The 15,632-nt window shown below is 40.0% G+C and overlaps 1 protein-coding gene across 1 annotated transcript in view; it reads right to left on the minus strand.

Moving 5' to 3' along the window:
• The window catches only part of LOC123701877 (prolow-density lipoprotein receptor-related protein 1), a 102,296-nt gene that overhangs the window by 22,828 nt on the left and 63,836 nt on the right, over positions 1 to 15,632 (minus strand). The window contains exons 51-67 of the mRNA XM_045649464.1: positions 14,815 to 15,078; positions 14,475 to 14,616; positions 13,924 to 14,135; positions 13,281 to 13,466; positions 12,769 to 12,953; positions 11,286 to 11,541; positions 10,802 to 10,963; positions 10,508 to 10,670; positions 10,150 to 10,232; positions 9,544 to 9,927; positions 7,954 to 8,277; positions 7,053 to 7,180; positions 6,740 to 6,860; positions 6,117 to 6,325; positions 5,498 to 5,659; positions 5,151 to 5,309; positions 4,879 to 5,079 (exon numbers count right to left, since the gene is read on the minus strand). Coding sequence (XP_045505420.1) covers positions 4,879 to 5,079; positions 5,151 to 5,309; positions 5,498 to 5,659; positions 6,117 to 6,325; positions 6,740 to 6,860; positions 7,053 to 7,180; positions 7,954 to 8,277; positions 9,544 to 9,927; positions 10,150 to 10,232; positions 10,508 to 10,670; positions 10,802 to 10,963; positions 11,286 to 11,541; positions 12,769 to 12,953; positions 13,281 to 13,466; positions 13,924 to 14,135; positions 14,475 to 14,616; positions 14,815 to 15,078 — 3,341 coding nt within the window. The remainder of the gene's footprint in view (positions 1 to 4,878; positions 5,080 to 5,150; positions 5,310 to 5,497; positions 5,660 to 6,116; positions 6,326 to 6,739; positions 6,861 to 7,052; positions 7,181 to 7,953; positions 8,278 to 9,543; positions 9,928 to 10,149; positions 10,233 to 10,507; positions 10,671 to 10,801; positions 10,964 to 11,285; positions 11,542 to 12,768; positions 12,954 to 13,280; positions 13,467 to 13,923; positions 14,136 to 14,474; positions 14,617 to 14,814; positions 15,079 to 15,632) is intronic.

The following is a 15,632-nucleotide window of genomic DNA, read 5'->3' on the forward strand; positions in this document are numbered from 1 at the left end:
AACCACAGGACAGTTCTTTGGCATATTATGATATATTATGTATAAGTTAGATATAAGTTACATATTATGTAATATTGACATGATTTTAAAAGAGCAACTATGGAGTTTCTTGCCGATTCTTCTCCATAGATACTGCTTTCCGAATCGGTGGTAAATGTTAAAATAATTATGTAATGACGATTCGAAAGTGCTACTAAATAGTAGTCTAATTGAATAAATGAATGTTTGAGTTTGAGTTTTGAGTTTGTAGGTACTGATGACTTATCTCTAGATATGATTAACCTCACAATATCACAGACACTACCTATCTTGACGCACATTATTAATGTATCTATAAAAAATAGTACATTTCCGGCGATGTGGCAGAGTGCATTGGTGCGACCACTCCCAAAGAAAAATAATCCTACATCTGTTAAAGACTTACGGCCTATCAGCATCTTGCCATGTTGCTCCAAAATTCTTGAAAAGATTGTACACAACCAACTTATGGAATATCTTGAATCCAATAACATACTGCCCGATCTTCAATCTGGTTTCAGAAAGCGAAGAGGTACTGTAACGGCATTGACGGATGTGCTGGATAATATTTTATGCGAACAGGATAGGCTATTTGACAAGGTTTTGATAACTGTCTCAAATTATTAAGATACGTTTATAGAACACACAAAACACATGTTTCTTAATTTTTTGTAGTTATTCATTGAGAAAATGGAAAATAAAAACATGATATTCAAATATGCCGCCAAAACACAATTTTGAAGAATATGGCGGCTCGCGACCATGGTGACGTCACAGCGGCGTAAACATCAACTTGCTCCTAGTACTTATTGTTCGTTTTTGTTTTAATTATAGTATAATTAAGTTAATCTGTTTAAAAACCAGAAAATGAGTTCTTATAGGTGTGTAGTTCCTGAAACTAGGTATTTATATGTGCTCCAAAAGATATAAAAATGCGTAGAAAGTGGTTGCAGTTAGCTCGCAGAAATCCAAGTGATATTAGATATATCAATTAAAACAGTTATATTTTTTTGTGAAGACCACTTCGATGTAAGCATGGTGTTGAATACATTGCAGTTTATTATTATATTATTTATGTATATATGGCAGTTTATTTTATTTGCAATACATAGTATAAATCGTCTCATTACTTACCTGCTTGAGGTAAGATAATGATATTATATATTATAAATTGATGATGACGTGTTTGTATTGATATTGAAAATAATCAATACAAACACGTCAATCCTATAAACTGGATGGCTGAAATGAAAAACAAAGAGCTTAGCCTAAAAAACGTATACTTCATAATTATTGTGCTATTGTGATTCATGTTTGTAGGTATATTTAACTAAAAAGGTAATGAATGACGATTGAAATATTAACTTACCTACGTAGCTGTTTTCACATTTTTCAATTATTGAGGAGCGTAAAAATCTGGGTTGTTTTTAAAGAACATGCCAACCATTATAGCGTCCACTTTAGGTAGATTTCGACTGTCTGTTTTTTCAAAATTAGGTTCCATGACAAACAAAAATAACACATAAAGCAGAAAACTGATTACAGACACCTCGAATCACAAGAAATAAGTTATACAAGAAACAAAACCAAAAGCGAAATTTAGCAACGACGTGAGTAAACGTTGGGATCACTTGTTATTTACGCCGCTGTGACGTCATGACAGATGCAGCCAATCATGGATGTTTTCGGTCACGTGGTAATTTTAAAAAATATGATGTTTTTTCTCGACGATTTATAAATAAATAAGTTATTATTTGTATCATTTATTAACTTAAATCGCTTCAAAAACCTTATATATATATGGATTACACAAAAAAGTAATATATTTTTTATACTGTCAAATAGCCTATTGTGGTAAGGGAACGCTTTTGGTCCTTTTAGACTTTACACGTGCTTTTGACACCATAGATACTAACCTACTTTTGTCAAAATTGGTCTATTATGGCTTTAGCCCAGAATCTGTTGCTTGGTTTAAGAGTTATCTTGGTGAACGTAGGCAGACTGTGGTGGTCTCTAATAGTGACGGTACTACTTCTCTTTCTCACTGTAGCCCAGTGAAAAGAGGAGTACCTCAGGGTTCTATTTTGGGACCTGTATTGTTTGTCTTGTACACTGCTGATATAATATCGAAAATTAAGTACAGCCATTACCACATTTACGCTGATGATGTCCAGTTATATACCTCCTTTAAACCTGACAAAACTCACGACTTCATTCAAAAATTGAACGACGATCTCGACAGTATTTCAAAATGGTCAGCGAATAATGCATTAGTACTTAATGCAGAAAAAACAAAATTTATGATACTGGGTACTCCTCAAGTTATTAAAAAGGTTGAGCAACAAACGTCGCTGTTGCATAAAAACGGAGTCCCGTTAGAACGTGTGCGTGAAGCTCGGAATCTAGGTGTCATTTTCGATGAAGCACTAAGATTCGAAAAATTCATAAATACAACAATCGCAAACTGCTTCTACCGATTAAAACTATTATACCGAATAAGAAGCTATCTTAATCCTCGTCTGCGTCTGAGACTGTGTGAGTCTTTGGTTCTGTCAAAGCTTAACTATGCGGATGTAATGTACGGTCCTCGTCTCCTGTCTCGTACAAAAAGAGCCATACAACGAGTGCAAAACGCCTGCGCTAGGTTCTGTTGGGATATTCCTGCTCGAACACACATTTCACCTTACTTGAAAAATGCAAATATCCTCAACATGGACCACCGTAGGCGTTTACATCTTGCATCTCTTCTCTTCGATGTGATTAGTAGCAAAGCCCCAGCGTATCTTTATAGTAAGCTGACATGGATGGGAGGTGCGAAGGGCATGGCTACTAGGGCGACCTTCGTCAAGCTGGCAGTACCGAAACACCATACATCCATTTTTAAAGGTAGTTTTAAATATAATGCGACTAAGTGCTGGAATAATTTACCACCTCCATTGCGAAACTCGAGGACCTTATCAAGTTTTAAACATGGTCTCAAAAAACAGCTACTTACCGAGTTTCGTAACCAGCCTTAGTCGCATTGTTATTACAGTCGTACCGTGATTGTTGTATTTATTGTTTATTCCTTGTCTATTCTATATGGTAATTCATAATATATGTATAATTGTGTTATTATAATATTACATTTAAATAATTATTATTATTAATTCCTATGTACTCTATTAATTAGTAGATATATTTATATATTATACAATATATTTAAGTACACAAAAATTATGGTATTCTGTATTCTATTTAAGTATTATTGTTTCACATCTTTTGACTGGCACTCCAACAAGGGACTACTGAAAATCAGCGCTTCACAACATAACGTGTAGCACATGCTGAGTAGCTACCCTTTTTGGCACCACACTGATCAGCCGTAAGTACCTACCTTTTTATTGTTTTTTCTTTTTGATTTTTCGTTTATTTTTGTTATTTTTTTTTTCTGTTTGTATTATGTGGTGCTAAATAAACATTCTTATTCTTATTCTTATTCTTATTCAATTATTAACATTAAATAAATTTTATAGAATTTTTAAACTAAACATAACATGAAAATTATGATGCTCATACAAACTTACGATAATAATTAAGAAATCTGAATAAAGTATAATTTGAAATGTGAATAAGATAGATTTAGAAATAAGGAATATCTTTCACCCATTGTATACAAACGATTTCGAAGAGTTTTTAAACTTTTTTTTGCAAAGATATGTCACAGTGAATTGTGGCAGGACACAGCAAGTTTATATAAGAATGATGTTTTACTGAAAGTGATTATACAGGGTGTTATCGTTAAGTGTGCACAGGCAATTTTTCCGTAAGTATTACAGATAACAAAAAACTTTAAACTGATATCGAAAGTACTTAACCTAATGAGTAAAATGGCCGTAATAAATTTTTAAAAATAAATCGAGAAATATAAAAAAAAATATCTTTAAGCCCTCCCATACATTACTTGTATGAAATATGAATATCCTATATGAAAGATTTTAGCTTTCTTTTTCTTTTTTTTGGTTTTCTGCATTTTTCGGGAATTTTCACGAATTTTCCGGATATTTTTCAGGCATTTCCCAGGCATTTTCCGGACATTTCCCAGGCATTTTCCGGTTATATTACGGGAATTTCCCAGGCATTTCCCAGGCATTTTCCAGGGATTTTCCAAGGATTTCCCTGGCATTTTCCGGATATTTTCCAGGCTTTACACAACATTATCCTGGGGATTTTCACGCGAAAATATCCAGAAAATGCGTGAAAATGTCCGGGAAAAGCGTGGAAAATTCCAGGTATATGTCCGGAAAATGTCTGGGAAATGCCTGGAAAATATCCGGAAAATGCCCGGAAAATTCCCGGAAAATTCGTGCAAATGTCCGGGAAAAGCGTGGAAAATGCCTAGAAAATCCCCGGAAAATGTCTGGGAAATGTCCGGAAAATGCCTGGGAAATGACTGGAAAATGTAGGAAAATTCGTGAAAATGTCCGGAAATGCCTGGAAAATCCCCGGAAAATGCCTGGATAATCCCGGAAAATTCCCGGAAAATATCCGGAGAAAGCGTGGAAAATGCCATTTCAAATTTGCGAAGTAAATAAAGCAGAAAACCAGAAAAAGAAAAAGAAAGCTAAAATCTTTCATATTAAATGTATATGGGATATTCATATTAAATACAAGTAATGTATGGGAGGGTTTAAAGGTAATTTTTTTGATATTTCTCGATTTATTTAAAAATTTATTACGTCCATTTTACTCATTAGGTTAAGTACTTTCGATATCAGTTTAAAGTTTTTTGTTATCTGTAATACTTACGGAAAAATCGCCTGTGCACACTTAACGATTGCACCCTGTATAATATTAATATTTTTTTATAAAGCACGTCACCTCGTCCTCCCGGTCGGGGCAGTCGGGGTCGCCGTCGCAGAGCCAGTCGCGCGGCACGCAGCGGCCGGACGCGCAGCGGAACTCGTCGCGCGCGCACGTGCGGGCCGCGCACGCCGCGCCCTCGTCCGACCGGTCCTCGCAGTCCGAGTCCTGGTCGCACAGCCACACCCACGGCACGCACGCGCCGTTGCCGCACGTGAACTGCAACACGCGCCACGTTACAGCGGACAGTACAACGGAGCGAGTGCGGGTGACTGCAAGCGAGGGCTCACGTGCTGCGGCGGGCAGGTGCGCGGCGGGCAGTCCAGCTCGTCGTCCCCGTCGTGGCAGTCGCTGCGCCCGTTGCAGCGCGCCGCGGCCGCCACGCAGCGCGCCGACACGCCCGCCGTCGCGTTGCCGCGGCACTTCCACTGCGCCGACAGGCACGTGAACTGCAGCCGCACACACAATACTTACATTCATATTTTTTATGTATTATGTGTAATCATTAAAATCGCATCCGATGAAAATTAGTGTAATTATGATAAATAAAGTAAAGTCGACTGTAATGTTAAATGCACTACAAAGAAATGTTTTGTTCAAAACGTTGAATAATATAAAATATGCTTCACAAAGGCACCTGATCGCAGTCGGTCTCGTCGGAGCCGTCGCCGCACTGCTGCACGCCGTCGCAGATGTGCGCGGGGTGCACGCAGCGCCCGTTGCCGCACTGGAACTGGCCCGGCGAGCAGCGGAACGGCGGGCACGACGCCGGCTCGTCCGACCCGTCGCCGCAGTCGTCCTGGGGAACGGCACATCACTTATTACACTTGAATCTGATTAATTCACAACACATATTAAGTTTTTTTTTTTTGGTTGTATTGTTCCTGTAAATAACAATCATTTTACAATCATATAAAAATCGTCAATTTCTAAAATAAGCATTCTTGTGTCGTGCCGGACAACAGTTTTCGACAAATGTTCACTTGTACATAAATAAAAATTGACAACATTTCATTTTTTATAAGGCCATGAAAGAAAAATACCGTTTCTTTATTTTGCTCTTGCGATTACAGAAAAATTATTTTTTCATTTTTTAATCGCATATTTTTTAAGAGAAATTAAATAAAAACGAAAACTTCGATATTTAGAAAAAGCAAAAAATACATGTATCATAATTTTTGATCCAGTTTTCATTAAAATAAAAAAATAAGTAGTTTAAAATTTTGAAATGTTGTCAATTGAAACACAATGCTCACCTGCGTGTCGCAGCGCCACCAGAAGGGGATGCACTTGAGCGCGGCGCGGCACACGAAGTGCGCGGACGTGCAGTTGGGGCGGCACGAGCGGCCGTCGGGCTGCAGCGCCCAGTGCTCGGGGCACGCGCACACGGCGCGGGCGCCGGCCCCGTCGGGCCGCAGCAGGCACAGGCCCGAGCAGTTCAGCCGCTCGCACGCTAGCGTCAGCTCTACAATCACATACAACTTGCTATAAATTTTCATCCTAACGCTATCACACATTAATCGAGTAATGTTTCAACGTCCCTACTCAAAGTTTTCCGTCGTATAAAAGTTCGTAATAATATTTCTTAAGCTTTATATAAACATTCAATTATTTCAATTATACCACCTCTGTTATAACCCAATTTTGAAATACGGTTAAAAATGAAATAACAAAAAAATAAGATCCGGCTCGAAGGATCACTACGAATTGCCTCTGCTATAGCTGTTGAATTAGTTTGTAAGCAATGTTCATAAGTTAAATATATAAGCAAAAATATTTCCACTGATTTTGAAGTTTCGACTTATTCTCAACAACATTGAGAAACAACAATTTCCATATAGTAGGTACTTTAACAAACTAAAATATAACATAGATTTACCGGGTACAGGCGGTTGTCTGGCGGGATGCAATATCCGCAAATCCATGGGTTTGTGCACCGCGTGCACCTCCGTGCGGCATCGCCACGCGCCGCCACTGTGCAGCGGCTCTACTGAACTGTCCTAAAATTATGAAATAAAACCACATGTAGTTGTATCGGTGTCTATATAGGCGTACGTGTTGCGTTAGTATCCGTGTTTGTATTGGTGTTCTTACATATTTTCTTTTTTTTATTTGTAATTGTATCTGCGTTTACAACTTTGTCTGCATGTAATTTGTTATCTGTGTGTATAATAACGTTAACCAGTACGCACATTGTAGCGCATGTCGGGCCTGCGGCGGCAGCTCTCGACGGCGCGCGTCTCCCAGTCGCTCCAATACACGCGCCCGCCCCACACCGCCACCGCGAACACGTGGTGCAAGCGGAGCCACGGCATGTTCTCTGAAACGGCAGAGTTGGTAATATTGATTCATGGTTACTTCAAAGTTTTCTTTTATTTTGATTTTGTAATGTTAGTATAGAATACAACACAGAATACAATTTTTGACGAAAGTACTGATGGACCCATTACAATCGATAAAGATTAATATTATTTACAGCAATTATAGTCGAGCCAATTTAATAGGCAACATTTGACGTCTATCAATTTTATTTATTTTATTTATTTATTTATTTATAACACTTCATTGTACAAAACAGTATAAGAAATGTGGTACAAATTAATGAAGTACAAAAATTTGGCACAAAATTTTATCTTCGAAGAAAGGTAAAGTGTGTAAAACATCCAAAAAGTGAATTAATCGATATGGAATCAAAGTAAAATCAAATCTTAAAGTTACTTGTATCGGTTATTATTATTATAAATATGTAATCGTAATTGAAAAAAAGCAAATGTGCAGTTTTAACAAAACGAAATAATATATTATTCTATGTCGTCGTTACTAGGTTATAGTGCCATAAACGGTGACGGTGTCACTGATGTCGCTTTCTTTTTATTGAATCAAAATATTCCGTATGAAAAGTCTGAGAAAATGTGATATTTCAAAATGGTGGCACGTAGTTCCAGTTTTTACCACCGGGTCAGATAAGTTTGTGGCACTGTACGTGGTCGAATTTTGTTGAACTGTCACATGTTGCCTATTAAAATGGCTCTACTATAATAATAACAACTTAATTTATAAAATCGATAGTCAAAGGAATGAACGTCGACTCACTCCTAGAGAAGAGTATCCGCACGTTCTTGCCGTCCAGATCGGCGACGGCGATGTAGTCCTCGCGCGCGTCGGCGAAGTAGAGCTCGTCGGAGGCGTGCGAGACGGTGAGCGCGTTGGGCCAGCCGAGCCCCTCGCCGAGCAGCAGCTCGCGCGCCGAGCCGTCCATGGCGGCGCGCGCGATGTGCGGCCGCGCGCCCCAGTCGGACCAGTAGAGCCGGCCGGCGCGCGGGTGCAGCGCCAGCGCGCGCGGCTCGCGCAGCCCGCCGCGCACCACCACGCGCCGGTGCCGCCCGTCCCGCCGCGCCGCCTCGATCGTGTCCGTGCCTGCGACCACACCCCCACCCTTACTGCGAGTCACATTGCTTACGGGACACAATTGAAAATCATTTCAATCGCATTTAATACTAACTAGCTGTCCCGGAAAACTTCGTACCGCCCAGTCATTTAATGTGGTGTTACCTTTTAGCTGATCTAATTTAGGTTTTGATGAATATAATACAATGATACAAAATAAATATTAATATGATAGTATTTTTTTAAGATGAATAACGCATACAGTAATAGAATAAAAAAATTCAAACACGTTACTTATGTACTTGTTTTTCTCCCGAATACATCTCTCTAGATTTACCAGTATTAAATTAAAAAGTTTCAGTATAGATTAATAACAGTGTTTATAGAGTGTTACGGTATATAGTGTTAACAGCATAGAGTATAACTGCATAGAGTGTAACTGCATAAAGTGCATCGGCATAGAGTGTATTGGCATAGAGTGCATCAGCATAGAGTGCACCGGCATAGAGTGTAACTGCATAGAGTGTAAAGGCATAGAGTGTATCGACAAAGAGTGTACCGGCATAGAGTGTATCTGCATAGAGTGCATGGGCATAGAGTGCATTGGCATAGAGTGTATCGGCATAGAGTGTACCGGAATAGAGTGTATCGGCATAGAGTGTACCGGCATAGAGTGTACAGGCATAGAGTGTATCGGCATATACCGCAAACGGTTCAAGCCTAATCCGACTTTCGAAGCTTTAAGGTTACGGCGCTGAATCCACTTCGGGTAACGAAACGTGTTTCGCGGTTCTACAGAACAACGTCTATGGATAAAACGGACAAATTAAGATTTTTTTTTCTACATTTTTTTCCAGGATAAAAAGTATCTTATTTTATGCCCAGGATAATAAGGTATTATTATACCAATTTTCATCAAAATCGAACCGTTAGTTTTCACGTTATGTCTTCACATACAGACAGACAGACTAAAATTTTTTTAATCACATATTTGGCTTTGGTATCGATCCAGTAACACCCCCTGCTATTTATTTTTTCAATGTACAGAATTGACCCTTCTACAGATTTATTATATGTAAAGATATAGATAAAAGTTATAGAAGATCAACACATCATTATAAATGGTTTGTTTTCGCAGAATAAATTACAAAGCCTTTCCGTTAAAATTTTATAATCATTGAAAGTCACATCTTCTAATTGATTTAACATTACAATTACAACTTCCAAACTATATTGGATTACTGTATATGATTATAATAAGTGCAAAAACAAAATTTAAATAAGTCAATTATGTACCTTTATCACACCAGTAAATATTCCCAGCGACCCAATCGACCGCCAATCCATCAGGGTTCTGCAACGTCGCGCCCGCAACCACTGCGTACTCATCAGACGCCAGCGCGGGCAGGCGAGTGGCCGCATTCGGCGCTATGGGCATCTCTGGAGGAGCGGACCGCAGCTCGTCGGGGCGGCACACGCGCTTGATGGAGCTGCCCAGCCGCGTGACGTCACTCCAGTACAGGCAGCCCTGCGACCACTCGGCGTCCAGGGCGACCGCGTTGGTCAGGTTGTGCACGAGCAGCGACGTGCTCGCCTCGCCCGTGATGTTGTCGGTGTCGTCGCGGATCGCCGTGCGACGGATGTAGTAGCGGTTCGTGAATATTAGCGATGCTTTTATTGCTACAAACAAAAAATACCATTTTTATAAAACTTTACACAAAGTAAAATCATAATTTCAATACTTCTTTCAATGGAAAATTTAAATAGTAAAATACTTTAACTGGTGCGAACAAGTGACAATAATTGAAAAATATTCAATGAATCTATGTTTTATTACGTAGAAGAATTATTATGATTAATAAGATAATAATAAAGATGTGAAAATTTAAATAATTAACTTACACGAAATAGGCACACAGCTCACACCGTCTGCCATAAGACGATATCCTGGAGCGCACGAACAGACGAAGCTTCCAATTGTGTTTCTATAAAATATGAGCAATTTAAGAAACTGTTGCAAAATATAATTAAAAATAAAATCATACCATATACTTTTCAATTTTTGCTAGGTAGAAAATCGTATTTGAGGTAATCTTTATTTTTCAAGTTGAACTCTTGTTACTGCAAGATGCATGTGAGCAATTATTAATTGTTGTAGTTGAACTCTTGTTACTGCAAGATGCATGTGAGCAATTATTAATTGTTGTAGTTGAACTCTTGTTACTGCAAGATGACGTGTGAGCAATTATTGTCGGTGTACCTGCAGCGCTGGTCGCAGGGCTGGTCCTCCGCGCACTCGTCCACGTCCGCGCAGGCCGTGTCGGCGGCGCGCCAGCCCGCGCGGCACCAGCACGCGCGCCCCACCGCCAGGTCTGTGCAGTTGTGCGCGCACCCGCCGTTGTTCACCACACATTCGTTTATATCTGCACACAGTTCACGCATTTATGGTATAAGTCAAAAATCAGAACGGTTTATTTATCATTAACATGAAAGAATCCAGAAAGAATTCCTGAAAAACAATACAGTAAAATATTAAGTAATGAACATAACTTACTGCAATGCGATTCGTCGGTGAAGTCTCCGCAGAAGTCGACCCCGTCACACAGCGCGTCGTGCGGCACGCAGGCGCCGTTGCCGCACTGCCACTCACTGCGCGAGCACACGCGGCTCGACACCGCCGCTTGCACCGCCGTACCGAAAGCTCGGGCGTATGATGCTAAACGTACATTATGAATTATAAATATTAAATATTTGTACTCGCTTTACACAAATGAGCAAATTTCGACATCAAATTTTTGTTTGAAATAGAAATAGAAAGCGTTTTATTTGCCACCATGTAAAAAAAAATATAAATCTTAATAATCTCACACACAGACCAGAAAAAAAATTTCAATGGTGGCGAAAAGGACTCCCCGTCAGTAAAGTTTACAATAAAATCTTGCTCAATTTATTGAAGTTATTTTTTTGTGCTTAGAACTACAACTATGCTTGTATTTTATTGACATTCTTAAACATCAAGCTTTAACAACAACACCTACCGCACATAATAGGATCCTCATCGGAGCCAGCGCCCTGTCCGCCGCCGTCCAGGCAGTGGTCCCGTCCGTCGCACTGCAGCGCGGGCGGCACGCAGCGCCCCGCGCAGTACAGCGCGCCCGCCTCGCCCGCGCACAGCCGCGCGCCGCCCGCGGGCGAGCCGGCCGGGCTGGGCGGCGCGGGCGTCGAGCGCGACGAGCAGCCGGGCGGCTCGTCCGACCCGTCCTCGCAGTCCGCGTCCCCGTCGCAGTATACATTCTTAAATGGAATATAGTGCGTTTACTAATTTCGATAACAACAGTATAGATAATGTTTTAAGAAGGACGAATTGTTTACTGACAATGCGAATCACAACTAACATAGATAAACTTAGCGTAAAATACAAGTGGCATGAATAATTTCTATATCATGATTCGTGACTTAGTGTGTGTGTATGTAAGATTCAGAGCATAGGACAAATCGAAAGATTTGCTCTTAAATACCCTTTATAGTAGAGCCATTTTAATAGGCAACATTTGACAGTTCAACAAAATTCAACAACGTAACCTAGTAACGACGACATAAAATAACATGATATTTCGTTTTGTTAGAACTGCACAGTTGCTTAACATTTTTCACTTACGATTACATATCGTCTTCTTATATATAAAAATGAATCGCAAAATGTGTTGGTAAGCGCATAACTCGAGAACGGCTGAACCGATTTCGATAATTCTTTTTAAAGTGAAACTTTTATTACATCGTCTCAAACTTTTTGGTCTGTGTAGCGCATGTCGCGTGACGCACGATACGTACGATAATTATCGTACAAATACGATAATTTTTAGTTAAATGTCTATTGTGAAAAAAAGTTTCACTTTTACCGTGGTTTCATAAAACCACACAACATTTTTTTATTATATTCCTTGAAGTACGAGGATGGATCTTATGTAGAGAAAACGTAAATATGTACCACGGGCGAAGCCGGGGCGGACCGCTAGTTTATAATAATTATGACCGATACAAGTAATTTTAAAATTTGAGTTTACTGTTAAACCATTCTAAACATAATAAACAATTTCTGATTTTAAATACTAATGTCGCTACAATTTTGTCTCAAAACCTTTTATCTTTTTAAATACTAGAGACGGTACTCTAAAAATCGAAATCTGACATATAGAATCGAATGCATTGATTACTTGTGTATAAAAATCATCAATGCGTTGTGTTTTTTTTTTTTATAATGTATTATACTTGTCTTATTTTGCCCCTAAAATTTACGAAAGGAAGTATATTATTACTGGGACAGGAATTCGCCTGATGAATTTTAAAATTGACATGTGTTTCAAGTTATTGACAAATGTTTCAAGTCCGTATCGATTAATTTACTTTAATCGATGTTTTTAAGCAGGTAACCTCTCTTCGAAGATAAAATTCAAAAGTCAAATGTTGCCTATTAAATTGGCTCGACTATAATGAATTATTTATTTATTTATTTATAAGTACGGTATTCAAGCACTCTCCGGAGTGCGCGCAGCGGAAGGCGCCGGGCGCGCACGCACAGCGCGCCTCGTCCTCGCCGCGCGGGCAGTCGGGCGCGCCGTCGCAGCGCGCGTCCAGCCGCACGCACGGCCCGCGCAACCCGCAGCGCCACTCGCCCGCCCCGCACTGCGCGGATGCATTGCGGTTGCCTGACAAAATATCATTAAATACATGTCAATCGTTTAAGTTTCAACAACAAAAAATGTATTGTAGGAAAATGCCAACCTGTATTCGTAATCTTCTATTTATTCATGTTTAAATTAATACTTATCATAGCGAGATGCAGATCCGATTATAAGTAAACTTATGATGAGTTTTATGCGTCTTAATAAATTACTATAATTTATTAAGACGTAAAGTAAGTACAATATAAACTTTTTTCTTATTAGAGTATTCACTTCTTATAGAATTCATTTAGCATTTCTCTATTCCTATTACATATTTATTGTACTATGTTTGTCACATAAAGGCATTACCACACTGCAGAGTTTCATCAGAGCCATCAGTACAGTCAACTCGTCCGTCACACAGCCAGGACAGCGGAATGCACTCGACGGCGCCGCTCTGCCGCTCGCCGCCGCACTTGAACTGCCCCGCGTGGCAGCCCAGCAGCGGCTGCTCGTCGAACGACTCCTGGCTCGACGACGATTGGATTGTCGTCTCTGCAATTGAATTGCATTGTTAAAGTGTATTCGGTAATCATTTAAGTACGAAAATAAAGTTTTAAGAAATACCTACTATCCTTTTCCTATTATATTAATAATTTAAATATGAAACTTTGTAATGATAGAATTACTCTGTCGTGCAAAAATACTTATCGGATCCGTTAGATTTCGATCTGGCTTATCACATAATACTTTTAGCTCGGGTACTATGCGATTGAAGCGACCCTTATTTCAGCTAGTAATTGAATATTTAAATACTTATTATTTAGATTGGGTAGGTACAATATGTATCGTGATTCAAAACTACTTTCAGATGATTTTTACGTTCATAAAAATCACGCAATGTTTGAAACATACCTAGATGACTTCATATTTTTCTAAGAATTCATTCAGAACAATTAGTTTACTTCTAACTATTTGTTGTGTGTATAAATAGTAATGAACACGTTCGTACCAGCGGGACAGTCAGTCTCGTCGCTCTGGTCGGCGCAGTCGGAGTGTCCGTCGCAGCGCGCGGCGGGCGGGTAGCAGGTGGCGGCAGTCGCGCAGCGCAGCTCGCCCGGAGCGCACGTGTCGGCGCCGCAGCCGCGCTCGTCCGACCCGTCGGGGCACTGCGCCGCGCCGTCGCACCGCGCCGCCACCGACACGCACGTGCCGTCGTCGCATCTGCACATACATGTTTCAATAATAACAAAGATTCAAAAGAGTGATTTTGTACATATTATACGTGATTTCTTAGCCGCAGACTTCTTGAAGGTGTTAATTATTATGAAAATCACTTATAAAAGCGAAATCTCACAAAAATTATAACAATTAAATGATTCTACTACCTCTACTCTAGTCTCCGATGATTTGTCTTTCATCATGATATAATTTTATTATCTAAATATGTTTCAGAAAACTCATTTGCAAAGCCAAATCCAACAACATTCTAAAATTCTACATTGTTTAATGTGGGCACGTGTCAGCTATTATTTTATTAGGAATCTGATAAACAATCCTCACTTGTATTGATCGGCGTTGCAATCACAATCTCGTTCATCAGCTCCATCATCACAATCTGGATGGCCGTCACACACACGTGACGTGGTGACGCAACGTCCGCCCGTACCGCACGCTAACGTGTCTTCGGGACAGGTGCGGGAAGCTACAAATCAACAAATAAATAATTCTTTCAGATAAAATTCATTGTGACATGACATTAGGTTTTAAAGATATTATTCATTTTGAATTTATTTCATTTATAGTTCGTACAAAACCATAACACAAGATGATCCTTCGAGCCGGACTGGACATGCAACTTATTGATTGTATGAGAAACAAACTTTTTAACAGTTGGACTCACAGCAATAGTACAGATCCTCGTCGCTAGCGTCTGCGTCGGGGCTGCAGTGCGGCACGCCGTCGCACACGAGCAGGTCGGGCAGGCAGGGCCCCTCGGCGCAGGCGAAGTGCGCGGGCGGGCACGGCGCGCGCGGCGCCGCACAGGCGCGCCCGTCCCGCGCCAGCGCGCGCCCGCCGCCGCACGCGCACGCCGCGTGCCCGCCCGCCTCCACAACGCACAGCTCCGCGCACCCGCCGTTCATCACCGCGCACGGGTCCGCCGCGCCTGTACACGTTGTTCGATTTATATTTTTAATACAGTTAATACATAAATCCATAATTAATTCGTTCATAAAACTCAAACTCAAACATTTATTTATTCAATTAGACTTCTTCGAGAAACACTTTTGAAACGTCAATACATATTTTTAACATTTACCCTAACATTTACCCTGCTACTATTACTAATAGTTTAAATTCGTCTTCAGCACTTGCAGAATCCTTTTTGAGGGACCATGTTGCGGGGTGCAGTACATGATTTGAATTACGACACGTAACTGCTAGTGATATTGTTACTGCCTTTAAGACGCTTAATCTAAAAAATACTTGTGATCTTTGGGGAATGTCCGTAAATTTAGTTAATAATATAATATAAAATATTGCGAAAAATTTAGCTTTCATATTTAATAAGTGTTGTGACTATGGTACTTTTCCAAATTTACTAAAGCTTAGTAAAGTTATACCTCTATTTAAGAAGGGCGATCAAGAAGACTGTAACAATTATAGACCTATCTCTATTTTACCAACATTAAGTAAGGTATTCGAGAAGTTAATATTAAA

This window comes from Colias croceus, chromosome 22, assembly GCF_905220415.1.
Source record: "Colias croceus chromosome 22, ilColCroc2.1".
NCBI lineage: Eukaryota > Metazoa > Arthropoda > Insecta > Lepidoptera > Pieridae > Colias > Colias croceus.